General features: G+C 43.0%; 1 protein-coding gene across 1 annotated transcript in view; it reads right to left on the bottom strand.

Moving 5' to 3' along the window:
• The window catches only part of LOC105019707 (transmembrane protein 131), a 30,434-nt gene that overhangs the window by 8,332 nt on the left and 5,204 nt on the right, over positions 1–16,898 (bottom strand). The window contains 24 exon segments of the mRNA XM_034289912.1: positions 79–237; positions 330–515; positions 646–832; positions 1,039–1,181; positions 1,658–1,812; positions 1,933–1,999; positions 2,187–2,296; positions 2,450–2,703; positions 2,781–3,009; positions 3,138–3,224; positions 3,377–3,481; positions 4,759–4,968; positions 5,198–5,308; positions 5,460–5,561; positions 5,563–5,631; positions 6,384–6,537; positions 6,730–6,838; positions 6,963–7,133; positions 7,240–7,296; positions 7,476–7,626; positions 7,727–7,930; positions 8,405–8,521; positions 9,033–9,153; positions 9,484–9,552. Of these exon segments, the coding sequence (XP_034145803.1) occupies positions 79–237; positions 330–515; positions 646–832; positions 1,039–1,181; positions 1,658–1,812; positions 1,933–1,999; positions 2,187–2,296; positions 2,450–2,703; positions 2,781–3,009; positions 3,138–3,224; positions 3,377–3,481; positions 4,759–4,968; positions 5,198–5,308; positions 5,460–5,561; positions 5,563–5,631; positions 6,384–6,537; positions 6,730–6,838; positions 6,963–7,133; positions 7,240–7,296; positions 7,476–7,626; positions 7,727–7,930; positions 8,405–8,521; positions 9,033–9,153; positions 9,484–9,552 (3,327 nt within the window).

Raw genomic sequence — 16,898 nt, 5'->3', positions numbered from 1 at the left:
ATAAACCCTCAAATCTACTCATGAAGCCAATTTCCGATGCTAACGACAGCATATGAACGGACTCGCGACATAACGTACTGTGCATCGTTCTGAAGTCGTACTATCTCCCTGAGGTCAAAGGGCCTCCCGGTCTCCATGGAGGTGTTGGACGATTCAAAGCACATGCGTCTCTTGAAGGGCTCCCAGATCCCCAGCGCCTCAAGATAGGCTGTTACGATCACCAGCAGAAACATGGAACTGGGGACAATCCAGAGGAACAACGTCACACGTCGCCCCATAGAATCGCCGTGAATACGATTCCCTGGCATTTCTGTAGCTCTTGCTCTCACCTCATGATGACGGAGATGATGACGTAGAGCTCCAGCTCCCAGCTGGGCCTGGGGAGGACGGCGGCACAGGAGGCCAGCATGTGGTAGGGCAGGGAGGCGTTGAGGGAGAACACAAAGTGGGACCCTCCGCTGGTGATGAACTTCAACTCACGGATCACCCTGGAGGCTGTGAAGTCCGGGGTGAACCTGGAATGGAACGGAGACCGGTACACCAGGTTTGCCACTATGTTTACACATTGGAGGTGGCAGTGATTAAACAGACAGCCTAAAACAATTGTAAAAGCTATACCTGGCCAGCAGTTATAGTTTTACTTACAATATCACAATCTCCCTTGAAGTGTTGGGTTTAATTGCAAACTCTTGACAATTGAGGACTTTAAAGCCGAATCCCTCACAGAGACGTCCGTTGATTTCCGTGGATACAATGTTGATCTCCAGCTGCCCTGTGTTCTCTAACTTAAAGGACCTTCTCAGAGTGAAGTTCGGCTCCTTCAACTTAATTTCTGAAACAAGGTTCACAACGTCACGCCACAAAACTCATCCTCAGCTTCTACTATGAACCGCAGATGGTTGTGTTTAGTGATGCTTTATCAAGAAACAATGAACAGCGGACGCCAGGAGGGTTTCCTGTGTTCATACCACATTAGCAGTAGTTTGGTGTCTGCGCGTTCAGGGTGACATATCTAACAGGAGCCTCCCCACTACTCACTGTCTATGCAGTCCTTCAGCAGCGACTCGGTCATCTTGAACCGGAGGAAGCCTCCTGGACCCGGGGCCTTGCCACCCATCTTTAACCTCTCATAGCTTCCCTGACCCTGCACCACCAGGAACTCCAGCGCTGTCAGGTTGTTCCTGCAGACAGACAGACAGGCGCACCACGATTGGTCAGATACAAATCTACATAGGGATTAGCACTTGACGTAACAAACCGATCCAGGGCAGAATTTGATTCAGTGCCTGACCGCCGACGCCACACCGATTGCTGAACGAGCTTATCGAGAATGTCGCATCGTTGCAAATGTAATTCACTACAAGGGTTCTGGGATTCCCGGTTCACATGAAGAGATTCACAGATTTCTGAACATTCTGATGTCTTTCTTTAAGCCTGAAATGGCTGGACCAGGAGGGTGTGGACAGTCTCCAGCCCTGTCCTCCTCAGTCAGAGATATTCAGAACTCCATATATCTCAAATCAAAGACAACCTAACCTCTATATAAGGAAATAAGAGGAACTTCTATATAAGGAATGTGGTACAATTCGGAAGGCCAGAGACTAATGCAAGGGAACATTTTGTGAAGTCCTGCTGGATTTCGGGGGGGGGAATGTACCTCAGTATGAGCAGCGAGGTGACGGTGTGGTTGCTGACCGGGGAGAATCTGACACGCAGCGACCTCACTTCCTCTGGCTGTAGTATCAGGTTGTAAACATGGGGCTGTGCTGTGGAGCCCGCAGAAAAGCTGGCACTGCCTTTGCCCGTGGACATCTGCTTAAGGGAAGGAGAAAGCATCAGGGCTCAAACTGTCCTGGCCAAATGACTGTTTGATACAGTTTAACCACACAGGAATGAAAAGATAGGAGAAAAGTACAGCATGAGTAAACCCACATGTTTTTTTTGTATCTGGAACTCGAATGTGTTGCTGGTGAAATGTGGGAGCCTCTCTAGGGGAAACCTGGCGTGGAAGGGTAAATTAGTATTAGAATTACCTCAAGAATGATTGGCAACTCATTATTTATTTTTTTATTCTTTTTGAATATTTTTTTTTTTACTGATAGCAAAGAGAAGTGGGGAAAAAGAGAAAAGAGATGATGCTAAAATGGTTATGAGAAAAGTTCAGGTGCACATTGAAAGCTACTCACATTTGGGCAAGTTGGTCAGTGACAGCGGAAACGTTGGGGTACAGCGCTATGGGCAGGACCTGAACATAGACAGGGAAGTTGGATGGGTTCTCCAGGACTACTTCTACCTCCTGCCAAACGAAGAATGCTGGTCAGAACAGAAGGCTCATAGAAGAGTGTTTATATGTTCCAGAGTAGTTTCTATGCAACTACAGTGAGTTTTTCCTGATCCCACAGAAACCCAGAGCGCAGGACAATCTGGTGAGGCAATGGATCCAACCCACCGATGAGCTGTTGACGCTAGTAAGAGGGAACAGGACCCGATGGGAGGAGTTGATTACAGAAGGCCACTGCAGCTGAGCAGACACTCTGGTTTTAACATTCTTCTGAAGATCGGCGTTGGCTTCAAACACAGCCTCCACCACATGTCCTGAACTCTCTTTCAGCTCTTTCCATCTCTTACGGAGGACTTGATACAAATCGACATCAAGATCCCACATATCCTCCTGCATCGAGAGCGCCGGCGGTTTGTTCTCAGCTGAAAGGAGACAAAGATGAAGACACGAACCAGCCGGAAACTATTAACAAAATTCTTTAATGACCAGGAAAACTCACATTTCAGAACAAACGGTACCCCCACATAACAGTGGTCGCCACAAAGCAAGCTGGAGTCGAAGTAAATCTTGGCCACCTTCGACTTGCGTTTAGGTTCCAGCTCATCCCGGTTACTTTTTATTTTCCTGTAGTAGAAACGCGAGTCCTCCGTCAAGGAGCGGATTTTCAACAGGGTCACCTTTTGAGAGAATGAGCTCACAATGCTCAAACTCTGCTGCACTATTTTACCCTGGTGGTGTGAGAAAGAACAAGTGAAAAAAAAAAATAATAATAAAAAAAAAAAAAGGAGTCAAACACAGAGGCTTGACACAGTCAAAACAACATAGCAATATCTATGAACGATATGGTAAGACCCACAGGAAAGGATGGAGGGAGGACAATGTGTTTGGGATAGCTGGTCAACGTGCCCACTGCAATAACTGCTTTCACTGGTATCGTTAGTATCTGTTTACAGAAGAGGAAACACACACGCACACAATTCAAATTCAACATGTCTCTAGATTTAATCAGAGAAGGCACATTAAAATGTACATCCTTTTCAAGAGGGCCCTAGCCACAACTCTTAATATGTAGTTGCCGTGATTAAGCGGATGTACCTGGTAATCAGTGGTGATGTGAATAGCTCCGTCATAGGCTCCCTCCAGGTACTGGGTCACCAGGGTGACCCGGAACGCAGCGTAGTAGCCCGAGGCTAGGATCACCTGCGGATGAAACCACAGTCATCCTGGTGTTTTCCATCTACTTTCCCTGCTCCTCACACAAAAGACCCATTTGTTTTCTCTGCCTGGCAGATGAATGGAGCGTTCTATATTAATCTGTACAAGGCTGCCTTCCCCCTCCATCAGAAGATGATCGTGACTGCAAACCACCAAGAATTAAAATACCATTTAGTTATTGCATAAGGTACTGTTGATGTCAGCAGTGGATGGAGAAAGAGGGATTTTTCATATTGTAAGAAGAGTAGTTTGGGCCCTGGATCCTATGTGCACACACCCACACATATATACACTCACCTAAAGGATTATTAGGAACACCATACTAATACTGTGTTTGACCCCCTTTCGCCTTCAGAACTGCCTTAAAAAGTGACTGATTAATCACAAATAAAGTTCAGCTGTTCTAGTAGGATTTCCCTGACATTTTCTTAGTTGCATCTCAGAGCAAAAGCAATGGCCCGCAGAGAGTTTCCAAAGCACCAGAGGGACCTCATTGTTGAAAGATATCAGTCAGGAGAAGGGTACAAAAGAATTTCCAAAGTATTAGATATACCATGGAACACAGTCATCATCAAGTGGAGAATTTGGCACAACAGAGACATTACCAAGAACTGGACGTCCCTCCAAAATTGATGAAAACACGAGAAGAAAATGTTATGGTCTGATGAAACCAAGGTTTTTGGACATAATTCCAAAAGGTATGTTTGGCGCAAAAACAACACTGCACATCACCCAATAACACCATACCCACAGTGAAGCATAGTGGTGGCAGCATCATGCTTTGGGACAGTTTTTCTTTAGCTGGAACCGGGGCCTTAGTCAAGGTGGAGGGAATTATGAGCAGTTCCAAATACCAGGCAATTTCGGCACAAAACTTTCAGGCGTCCGTTAGAAAGCTGAAAATGAAGAGGAAGTTCACCTTTCAGCACGACAACGACCTAAAGCACACATCCAAATCCACAAAAGCATGGCTTCACCAGATGAAGATGAACATTTTGGAATGGCCCAGCCTGAGCCCAGACCTGAATCCAATTGAACATCTGTGGGGTGATCTGAAGAGTGCTGTGCACAGATGTCCTCGCAATCTGACAGATTTGGAGCACTTTTGCAAAGAAGAGTGGGCAAATATTGCCATGTCAAGATGTGCCATCCTACCCAAAAAGACTGAGCGCTGTAATAAAATCTAAAGGTGCTGGGTCATTTGAATGGACTGATCAAGTCACCAGAGGGGTCCTTTAAATATCCCAGCAGGCCTAAAAGACCCTCATGCTCTCCCACCCACGTAATGAGCTAGACTCAGTCAGTCTGGGGACACTGGCGGCGAAACCATTACCGTTCTGTGCGGGGAGACGGGGGCATCTTGGAGCTCCATGGACCTTGGTCAGCACTGTCGGTACGGCTGGCCTCTCTCGATTCTCAAGAGCTCCATGCTCAGACTCTCCCCCGTCATTAGCCAGGACGCATATCACCAGCTGGGTGCCCCGTGTGTGTATGAGGGTGAGAGCGTGACAGAGAGAGAGGAAGAATATGAGAGTGAGAGTAAGCAAAAGATGGGATAAATCCTTGTCTCCTTTCCCACTGCAAAAATCAAATCTGCTTTCTAATTGTTTGAGGCAAGGAGAGGTACTAGGTAGCATCTTCAGTGAAACTTTGAACTTGCTAGAGAGTGTGGGGGGGGCGTGTTGTGGGGGATGGGTCTACCTCAATGGGGTTGCTGTTGATGACCACAAATATAATGCTGCTGGTTTCTGTGGCACTGAGAACACCGAAGTCTAGGAAGTCCTCGTGCAGACTGGGGGGCAGGGCAAAGGGCTGTTTAGAGAAGGGAGAGAAAATACCATCTAATGAGTGACTTGCAAGTGACTTGCAGGTGTTTTCTCTAACAAGATTTATCTTTGAGTATGTGCACGTGTATGATTCAGACATTGAGTATGTATGTATGTATGTATGTGTGTTGCAGTACCTCCAAAAAGCCAGTGTAGGCGCGGACGGGGAGGTGGAACTTGGAAGCATTGGTGACCAGCAGGATGTTGCTGTCGATGTGATTCGGACTGGGCGTACAGGCGGAAGTGGAGGGAGAAGATGTAGTGAGACTCCTGGGGGGGGATCAACACTGGCTCACTGAAGTTCTGCACCTGAGGAGGACAACACAAGGGCCTGGTTCAGCCTCAGGACACTTAAAGAGGAGGACAAACCAAGGGCCTGGTTCAGCCTCAGGACACTTAAAGAGGAGGACAACACAACGGCCTGGTTCAGCCTCAGGACACTTAAAGAGGAGGACAACACAAGGGCCTGGTTCAGCCTCAGGACACTTAAAGAGGAGGACAACACAAGGGCCTGGTTCAGCCTCAGGACACTTAAAGAGGACAGTTCAACAGGTTAAAGACCTGACTGACAAACACTATACCCACAGGGATCAATGAAGACCATAATTGGAGCTGTTACACATTCCCCCTTCATTGTCAATTATTCCACATTACTGTACTCAAACTATTGATCAATAGTGTCAACAAGCTCACATTGCAATCCAATTATCAACCTCTTGACCCCAGATGAAGTCACTGGTCTGTTAGAATCACATCAGCCTTTTGACATCATACAGATGGCTGAAAGTACCACACACAGGCTGAAATTCCAGGCATTCTTCCATGAAACAGCTCTTATACAAAAAGGGAAATTATCTTAACGGTCACCAACTCAGTTGTTTCACTCCTAGAGAGAAAAATATTACAGTGTGAAAAAATTTGAGAAAGTAAGAAAAAAATACTTAATGAACATTGGGTTCATTATTTCTGTTGGCTGTGTTAATGCAGGTCTGAAACAAAAGCCTAGAAGCAATAAGCTGGCCGAGAGCAAAACACAGTCCAGAGCATAGCGGCAAACTTACTAAGAACATGGTCTTGGCTTCATCTGGTAGGGACACGTGATGAATGTGAATGGCAAAGTTGAAGGTGTTGGTGAGGTGGATGGGCTTGACCACTGGCTCTATAACGCTGTCCCGGATGTGGAACAACGTGACTGTATGGTCGAACCCCAAATAACTGAGCAATAAGGAGAAAATAGTGGACACGTTAGAAACATTTCAATTGTGTAATTATAATAATAGATTTGTATAGAGCTTTTAAAAGGGACCCAAAGTCTTTAATCGTAATCTTTTTTTAGTCAAAGTCAAAAAAATAGATTAATAAAGAGCTTTTCAGTAGTACATAAGTCATGGAACTAAAAACACATACCCGTCTAAAACTTCAGCTTGGTATGGGATTTCAAGTTTGGAGTAACTTTTCTCTTTCGCTTTTACTGTTATTTTACCGTAGGACTGGGATGCTTTTTGAACTTTTGACGCTGTAAACCAAAATGAATATCACTGTCAAAACAATGTGGAACAAAAAGGAAGAGGTGCATCGCAACATGCAAGACAGAAGACAGTAGAAGCTATGGGGAGCAGTGACAAATAATGTCGACTTACCATCAAAACTAATACTAGCGACTTTGTTGTATCGATGTTCCCCGGATTTCAGCGTGACTGCTTTGAAGTCTATTGTGAGAGCATCGTTTGACGGTGTTGTTCGAACGCTGGTTATTTGCACATCTTTCCCCCCAGAATTAAGAAGGTGCAAATTCAACTGCTTTGGTCGATCTGTGAAACATTTGAACAGAGAATAGTCCTTATCACCCAGGTGCAAATTTGCAATGACCAAATATCTGACAAAATATCAACCCATTTCAATGGGAACAGAATATACCTTGGGAGCGTAGAGTCCCAAAGTCCAGCATTTCTATGGACGAGTATATACCCGGGGCTGAGGACAAAGAGGGAGAATCAGGATTAGGCTCAATCCCCTTTGGTGGTCGTGAGGGGTTGCTATTACAAATTACTTTGATATTAGTACTCAGATACTAGCGTCTCTTTGAAACATCACTGCCATTAGAAACAGTTTCAGATAGAGTTTAAGATAGAGGTCGCCCCCAGGATATGTACCGGACGTGACCTCCACCTCCACAGGCAGGATGATGAACTCGTCCTGGTTGGAGGCGTTAGTTTTGATCCGGATGAAGGCTGTGTGGTTGTCTGCGTCTCGTGACGAGAAACTGGCCCTCATCACCCCCTTTGTCTCAAATGGGGGGATCTCCTGAGAACCAGAAAGAAAGAAAATCCAAATTAAGTCATCCCTCCAGGGGGATAATAAATCGGCATATGGACTGAAGGTGTCCGCCCGGATCAATACACACCCACAGGTTGTGGGCTCCCCCCTGCTGCCCCGTGGGGAGCTCCAGATGAAGGTCCCCTCCACTGGAGTACATCTCCACCACCTGCAGCGGCTCACTGTGGGGGTTGTGGATGTTTATGAGCGGAGAGAAGCTGCTGTTGACCGGGACCCTGGCCCCAATGAACGGCCGCAGCCTGTAGGGGTTAGGGACGCCCACCCCGAACACCTGCAGGGGTATCAGTCATTAAAACGCTAGACCTAACATTCAACATGGCAGGCGCGCCCACGGCAGGGAAAGCCACTGGCAAATCATCTCTCCCCACCACATGGCAAAATGAGTACATTTGTGGGAAACTCATTTTCCTCTCTGCTTTAAACTCCTACAGCGGGACATGCTGTCGCCATTGGATGTGATAATTACAAAGAAACGCGTCCCCAGTCCCCCACCCCATCCTATGCCCAGGATTTAGACCCTTGAGCAGCACAGTGTATGTTGGTTTTCAAGTGCCAGGCTGGAGGGAAAACCATCACACACTATGATCCACGAAAAGACCTTTGATTGCTGTATGTACATTTCAATATATAATTATTAGCACAGATAGATAATATCAGAACACATTACCAGTATACAGACATACCATATAACAGAAATATTAGTATTGATAAGATACAGGTTAAGATAGTAGGTATTCATACACACCTGATATGTAAACACGCCATGATGTGAAGTATTAATAAATAAAGTATTCTCTACATTCCCTACTACTCGAGCAAGGAAGACCACATCAAACGATGTGTTCCCGCCAGGCGGGATTATCTACAGGGGGAAAAAAATAGGAATGGGATTAGGCCAACTGAAGAAAGTATATTTTTTAGACACACCACCCTATCCACATTTAACTTCCTTTTACTCCAGCTTTACTCCAGTGTCCTCCCAAATACTCAAACATGTTGATCAGTACAGCCGTTCACTCTCCGCCCCTCAAGAGGGCACAGGTCTCAATGTTGTCAGCTATTCAATAAAAAGTGCCCAGTTCCTCAAGATTGAGTTGGTATATTGGCAATATACATGTATGTACATGTCACTTGTGTTTGTAGAACAGAAGTAAACACGCGCATACTGCAATAAGCACTAAAGACCCACACAGAGGCAGGTCAGGTCACATGGCCACGCTGACAGACAGGAGAAACTGGAAATGCAAGAGAAATGTGCCTCTGTGCCACGACAAACACAGGGCTTATTCTTCCAGGGTTCGAATGACTAAATGCATGTAAAGGAGGTAAGGTCAAGACAGGGGCCATAGGATCTATACTTATTTGCTACTTACCCTGTTTTGAAAAAATGACGCATGAAAATGTGCAGTTGTCGCTGATATAGATATCAAACTTATTTCCTCTGCACTAGGATTGTGCAAGTACACCTTCTCCATTTTTGGCATCCCAACCGGCCTGGTGAAAAAAAAATGTTGTAAAACCTGTCACAAGGATACATTCTCTGAAAGAATATGGTTTCATATCCAGTTGCTTAGAACTACCAACATCTTGATAAAACTAGGGAGATGACAATGTTCCAGGGGCCCTCTTATCTATACAGTGGAAATACCAACCAAATACATGCAGGTCTAAAAACCAGTGTAGTCATCTTATTGGGGGAGGCACATAAACGCAATCTCGTCGAAGCGCTGAAAGCTAGTGAACAGAACAGCTGATGCGATACCAAGTCAGAGAAGACCCCCAACCTGGAGGGTGAGACCCAGAAGACAGAGGACATTAACTCACTGTTCGTGGAAGTCCAGCATGGATGGCTCAAAGCCAATGGGCCTTCCGTTCCCTCGCTGTAAGGGTGAGCTGTGGCAGAGGGCAGACAAAAGGAACCAGAGCAGTGAGGGAGACAGGAGAAACAAGGACAGTGTGTCCATGCTGCAGTCTTAATTCCGTCTTGTTGCCCAACAGTGGGGTTCCAAAGAAACTCACTTCTTCAGCACATCTTACAAAATGTTTGCATGCGAGACTGTGCTGTATGCGCCGAGTCAAGCTAAAAAGGAAACACTCAGGGCTACCGCCAACCCAGGGGAGGGAACCGGTAAAGCGTGTTGAGTTGTTGATTTCAATCCCTTTTCAACCGCACCCAATTTGATTTGAACCAAACCTTCCATACACATTATCCCATGGTAGAACTGAAAATTATTATTTTGGACACAAATGCCAAAACAATCAAGAGAAAGGAACTTAAAGTTGACCCTTAACCCTTATTTCAATTTCTTCAACAATCAAACTAAGTTCCACACCTTGTCTTTAACTTTCATTATTTGGCCACCGTGAAGTCATTTAAACTTGTTAGCGCTTGAGTTGATTGGTTAAGTAGAAAGAATCATTTGTTTGTTGAGTTTTTTTTAATGCACATGTACATGAGTTAGATTCAACTTTATTGTCACTGAAAAGTAGAGTACAAGGAAATGCAGTTCACGTCTAACCAGAAGTGCAAATAGAAGAGAGCAAAACAATGTAGTGGGAGGCAATGGTTATTGCACCAGTCATAAACCCTGTTAACTTCCCTTAGGAAACACAGAGTCGTCTGAGAGATGGACCAGACTGGTGTCAACAGCGTATTTCAGTGCAAGGCAGTGCTCACAGGGGCCTCCCGGGTCATTGACGTATGGAGAATGGCCCTGGGGATACTGCAGGTCCTTTGGGGAAGTCAGTAGACATACACAAAGGAAGGGTTGGGTGGTTCATACTGGCCCCAGTGGTCCAGCAGGAAGTCCAGCACCAACATCCTCATGCTGGGATCCAGCCAACTTCTACGATAGGCTCAGCTGGACCAGGTCCTTACGATGAGGGATTTTACAATGAGTTTATTTTGCCTGGTAGCTATGTCAGACTTTCGCTGTGAAGCCCTTGAGATTAACAGGGCAATCTTTTTGATTTTGCAGGTTTTAAAAATATAAAATCTTTATTCAAAAAAAAAAAACACATTCCACAACAAGGCATAAAACCCACTAGGATCAATTTAAACACATCTAACATCTATGTCCTTTAAAATGTTTTTGGTAAAGATTCTCTTGAATTAAAGTGTGTACTAGCAAAATAACTGTTTGCTTAGCAGTGTTTCTAGATTGGGCATAGGATTGCTGACTTTGCTAAACACAATTCCACTGTATTGATGCAAATAACCATTCTAGCAGGTAGGCTATATTTAAAATAAAAAATAACTTTTCATTCACTAGAAATCATTATAGTTAGCTTCATTGCTTACAGTTATGCAAAATATTGGACACAAAATTCCACAACTTTAAAATACCGTACTAATATTAATGTGCAAATTACAGACATCCACAAGCCCATTTCAAAATGACTTGACTGTGTCCGCATTCTCCACATCACAGGTTTTATATGGGGCTAAATATTTCCCATCTTAATCTCCTGAATGTTTTGGCATTTCAAACATTCTAGAGGACAATGGGCAACTATGGTCGAAAAGTGATCGAAATCCGATGCAACCAACATGCTGCAAAAACAGGTGATCTACTACAAAATTGCTTCCCTACACATCACTGACCATCACGTATTTAAGTACCCTCAAATGTCATATTTAAACATTTTATAGATATGGCATTGCATATGAATTATGTTCAATTTTAACTAACAACACCTGAACCTAGTGAACAGGTCAACCAAAAGGGAAAGACAGGCCTAGCTCTCTTTACTCAGTATGACCTCACTGAAAAACACACTTTGCATATATATACCGACAGCACACAGTCAAGTCCCAAAGTGGATCGATGACCCAATGTTTTGCATTGTTAGGGGATCATTTGCTTCTAAGCACTTGCAAGGCCTAAGACTTTTATACAAATTCTTTGGATGAAGTCATAGTTCTACATTAAAACCTAACATTGCTACTATCGACTAGCGTGTTCTAAGACAGTGAAGCGGAAAACAACTGCATGCTTTTTACAAGGCTAGGTGAGACTGACCATCAGCAGGGTCAATTATACACACCACTCTGTGCATAGGTTTACAGAGATGCTCTATAACCATTCAGGCCTGTTACAGAACTACTGCCCCCAGAACCCTCCACACCTGCACATTGATACCTAGATATCAAACTGTGGTTAGCGTATATGGATTGTAGTTCACATCATAAACTAAAGTATAAGAGTAAAACTACAAGGAATCTATGGCTCGACAGTACAAAGAAGGTCTCATCTTGCTCTGTTTAAAAGCCTAATGGATCACTGACTCTGACTGAAAAGTCTACATTCTAACTAGGGCTGTCACAATATCAGATTTTCACAACACAATTATCGTGGGCAAAATAATTCACGGTAACGATTTTATTGCGGTATCTATAGAAAATATTACGAAAGAAATGCTGTCAGTCATATTCAACTTCGTTTAATGTTTAAATTTTTTGGGGCAAATGAATCACACTCAACTTGAGTGTATGGAGGTGGAGAGAGTCTGTAACTAACTGTACACACAAAAAAAAGCATACAAAAAGTACAATTACACTTAATGGATTGTGAAAAGGCAACCAGATGAACTGAAAAGATCCACAAGGCCTAAATCCAAGATTTGTTGTGTGTGGATTATTATTTTATTTTTTATTGCCTAGTGAATAAGTGTCGAAAGAGCGAAAATTCAAACACTAGTCTATATGTCCAGTGTATAGGTCCAGACTCGTAGTTTAGGCAAATGCATCGTTTGTCCATGAATAAGCTTTGGAAAAACCAAGAGGAGTTTCTGGAAGAAAACAACATCCTTTTTTCCATGCGAATGGGCTATTAAAACGGCGCATCTTTGCAGATCTCTCCTGAGGGTTATAGTGGGGCTAACAAGTTGATTTCAAAACCAGCGTCCAGTCTCCTTGTTTAAGCACATGCATCGTTTGTCTATAAGACATAAATAAGGTATTGAAAAACCAAGAGGGTTTTTTGGAAAAATACAACTTCAGTGTCGCCAAGTAAATACGATATTATCATGTGTATTATTAACATGATATCAATTTCATTTTTTAAATACCACGGTTATCGTCAATACCGGTATATCACGACACCCCTAATTCTAACCCCTTGGGACTAGAAGGTTCAACATGAACCAAGAGTTGTTTTGAGACGTGGCTTTCTTATAAAGCCTTCCTTAGGATAAATGCAGTGACTGTAAGTCATTCTGAATGGCTGCTGAATTAAACACTTATTGTTGTCATCCCAGATTATCAAACTATTTCTGCAGTTAATTCTTTTATATTCTAGAGTCCAATAAGGCCCTCACCTTTTCTTTAAAGGAAATTACAGTTTTTCTTCCTCTTAAAACATCTTACTTTAATAGCAACTAAATGAGGTGCATTTATTTTATTTCTACAAAAATGAGATAACATGTTAATCCCAAGGTTGAGATAACATAAATGGCCAATCAAATCAATCAGTGTAAATCTTTCAGCAGCTTTCAAAATGTGCCTATTCAACTGGTGGTCAACATGCCCGATATAGCCCCCTTTGATTAATTCTGAAAATGTATTACAACAAAAAAGAAAACATTTAATCCCTGAAAAAAAAAAAAATGTTTTGCAAAAAATCCTCACCCAATATTACAAATTACTTGGCCATTTTATTTTTCCAAGAAATGGTGGATGAGAAAATTCAAAAGAGTTTGTTTTCTTTTTGACAGGAAGTATTCAAAAGGGGCAGACGAAGTGGTAGATAGAAGTTTGGAGTTGTTATATAGCTTGAGGTTGAAGGTGTAAAGTTTAGCATCTAAAAAGAAAAGATCACCAATCAGCATCATGACTAAAAAGCCACTTCCTGTTCCAGCTTGCAACTGAAAAAGTCACTTATGTATATATTAGAGGTTTTCTAACTTTGAGCATACTGAATGCCAACCAGGAGAGTATGTATGTATGAGGGTTCTACATTTCTCCACAAGGCTCAAATAAATGTCTATTAATCTCAAACTAAACTCAGGGCCTCGACAGCCATTCCACTCCGGTTCATTGCAACTCTCTAATCAGGGCATTATTTAGACCTTTGACACCAGGCAATTAATGATGATGTCAAACAACAGAAACAGCAGGCTTTGGACCTTATAGGGAAATAGTTGAATACCACTGGTACATTGCATTAGTCTTGTGCAGCATAACATCTACAGTATCCAGGTCAGGGTGTCAGCTTGGCATATGGATTGTGAAGTGTCTATCTTCTAGGGTACAGCAGAGACAGTCAATCCTCTCCTAGATCAAGGACCCTGCTGCCTGAATGGTTTGGTGCATGAACAAATACATATTTAAACAAGAAACCAGGCAAGCCTAGTTCAGCCGGCCTGCAATAGAAAGTGTTAATCATGGCTGCCCTCTCAAGGTTCTAACCTAGGTCGCCCACGTGAAAGGCTGTGTCTTTAACAACAACACCACAGAGCCGAACACTTGCAGTGTGTCAGTATACCATATAGACATTATATAACACTTTTGTTTTTGACCCCATTTATCATGAGCTGAACTCAAAGATCTAAGACTTCTTCTATGTCCACAAAAGGCCTATTTCTCTCAAATACGGTTCACAAATCTGTGTTAGTGAGCACTTCTCCTTTGCCGAGATACTCCATCCACCTCACAGGTGTGGCAAATCTAGATGCTGATTAGACAGCATGATTATTGCACAGGTGTGCCTTAGGCTGGCCACAACAAAAAAATAAAAAATATGGCCACCAAAAGACATTGGGACATTATTTGTAAAAGGTGTCTTCTCATTCAATTGTACATAGACGTATTAAATACAGGAGTACTAATGAAATCAGTGTGTCACAGTTTGGTAGCCTATAACCGAACGCTAGAATCATTTTACTCAGCACCCACATCATGATATACTAGCTGTGTTTTTGTAAAGGAGGATGACACCAAGAAGGAACTGGCAACTTGTTCTCATGCTGAGAAAAAAAATCAACCTTTCCAGGTTGGTTACTTCATTTCAAGATCTAAAGAATGTGGACTGGCAATAACGCTGTTTAAACCAGAAAGAAAGGTCTGTTCATAATAATTTAACTGTTCTACCGTGTTAACTAGCCAACAGTTCAAAGTTTGCTGGAGATAAGCACAAGCCCACATGCTACAAGCTGAAGAGATTGTTCATAACACCGGTGTTCATTTTCTAAAAAACCTGCGATAAGCGGACCTGCATAACTCCTGAATACAGTTGTAACAAAAAAGTGGCATTTTTAAAGCAAGCAGTGTTATTAAAAATACAGTGATTCTTATTATTTAAGAAGCTTTACATTTTGACATACATTTCAACATACATATAGTTTGGCCCACCAAGCCCAAAGGTTTGAGCACCCCTTGATCTAGAATACATGCAGCATACTATTGATGTTCATATCCATGCGTGACACCAGCTGATAGTCAGTTGGTAAGGAGTAGCTATGAGTGACACAGTGTACCCTAATGGGAAACCATGAATTTACACATCAGCCTAGATGAGGAACTCAGTACAAATGCCTCCAGAGTGTGTTACGTGAGTGTTACATCCATTCTTACTAAACAGCACATTCTAAATAGAATACATGATGATTATTTTACAGTATACAGTTTCAGCAAACAGGCGGGACAGATTTCAGGTGTGGGCCAAAGTTACACACAGACCCGCACCTCTCTACTGCATCCCCAAAGACTCTGGACGACAGCCAGCCAGCCACAACTTTGGAGCAGGACAGTGTTGTTGGAAAGGAGAACAGGGCGTGGCACACCGACAAACGGTCTACAACAAGGCCAAGTTACAACATATGACACACTGAACGATTTTAAAACCATGATAAAACCTATGGTGGATAATGAAGAGGGGGGCAGCAAACATTTTGACCTATAGCTCACACTGTACTTCCCATACCTGCTGTAGGTATGGTTTGGAGTTAGAGTTATTTATATTTGATGCCCTTATTTTCAGTTACTTATGTACTGCAACTTTTGGACCGGTCCTTCCTGAAAATATTTGTAATCTCAAAGACACTCAACTTGGGGCTTGTTTACATTACGCTACATTTTCTGAGACATATCGAAGAAGACTCAAGATGCCCGATTATTTTGTTGGGCAAACTTGCAGACAGACACGGCAACTTCCAAGGAAGCCTGTGCCACATTCTCACAAGAACCCCTCCAGAGTTTTGCAAATGTGAAGACAATTCTATTGGAACTGTATTAAGTTCCCATGCAATGCTCATGCGACTGACAGCCACAATCCGGCGTGGTATGTCTCGAACATGCCGGAGTAAATTCAAACGCTATGGAGGTTAGTTTGCTAACAAAAACTCTCTTGCGTTATTCTCTCTCTTGTAATGTAAACAAGCCCTTGGTAAAATGATAATTAAATTGGCTAGACGCCATCAAAGCCATATTCCGCAGGCATAAATGAGATGAGTAGTTGTGATTCTGAAGCCAGTGTTTCCTCCCCATTTGGAGGTTTGAGGTATGACTCATTACGTAGTCATCATTAATAAATGAACTGGTGACAGTCACTGTGGCCTACAACAACAGAAAGCTCTTTCACAGAGACATTAACCTCACTTTGCAGACAATCAAATATACACCAAAGGGGCTTTTCCGACATGCATGGTTGTGACTGGAAAGTGTCAACAAAGGTTCTATTCTGCACGTTCAACCAATCCAGTAAATGTGGGGAAGGAGTTAAAAGGGCACAGGAGTCTCTTTTCCAGAGCTACTTAAAAAGGGACATTTTAAGAATTCTACTGTAGTACTAGCATTATTGACCAGCAGACATCTACAGGGAATGTTTTGAATCAATGTCTCAAATCCTGCTTTTTGCCGGATCGCGTAAGCAGAGCAAGCCAAGAAGAGCGATTGTCTCTTACTAAGTGACTGACTGAGCATACCTTGTTAAATAGCGTAGTGATTAGAGAAGCGGACCTACAAACTATAGGTCCCAAGTTCGTATCTCCTCGCAGGTGAAGCCAAGTACGCATTATGAATTGTTCTGTATACACGAAAACTTTGTTGGAAGTTAACGGTTATATTTCTACTGTTTCTGGTAGATTTTCGAGGTACGCACCACCCGTGCATGCGTTTTGGGTCGGGAGAGACAAACATATTTGCTTACTACAACATACAGTAGCTACGTTAGCCTTAACTGAAACTGTATACAATTATATTGCGACTGTTTCTTGCATGAAAAATTTCATTTTCAGTCTCG

This window comes from Esox lucius, chromosome 22 (genome assembly GCF_011004845.1).
Source record: "Esox lucius isolate fEsoLuc1 chromosome 22, fEsoLuc1.pri, whole genome shotgun sequence".
Classification (NCBI taxonomy): domain Eukaryota; kingdom Metazoa; phylum Chordata; class Actinopteri; order Esociformes; family Esocidae; genus Esox; species Esox lucius.
The sequence above is the reverse complement of the archived record's forward strand: the minus strand, read 5'-3'. Positions and strand labels throughout refer to the sequence as shown.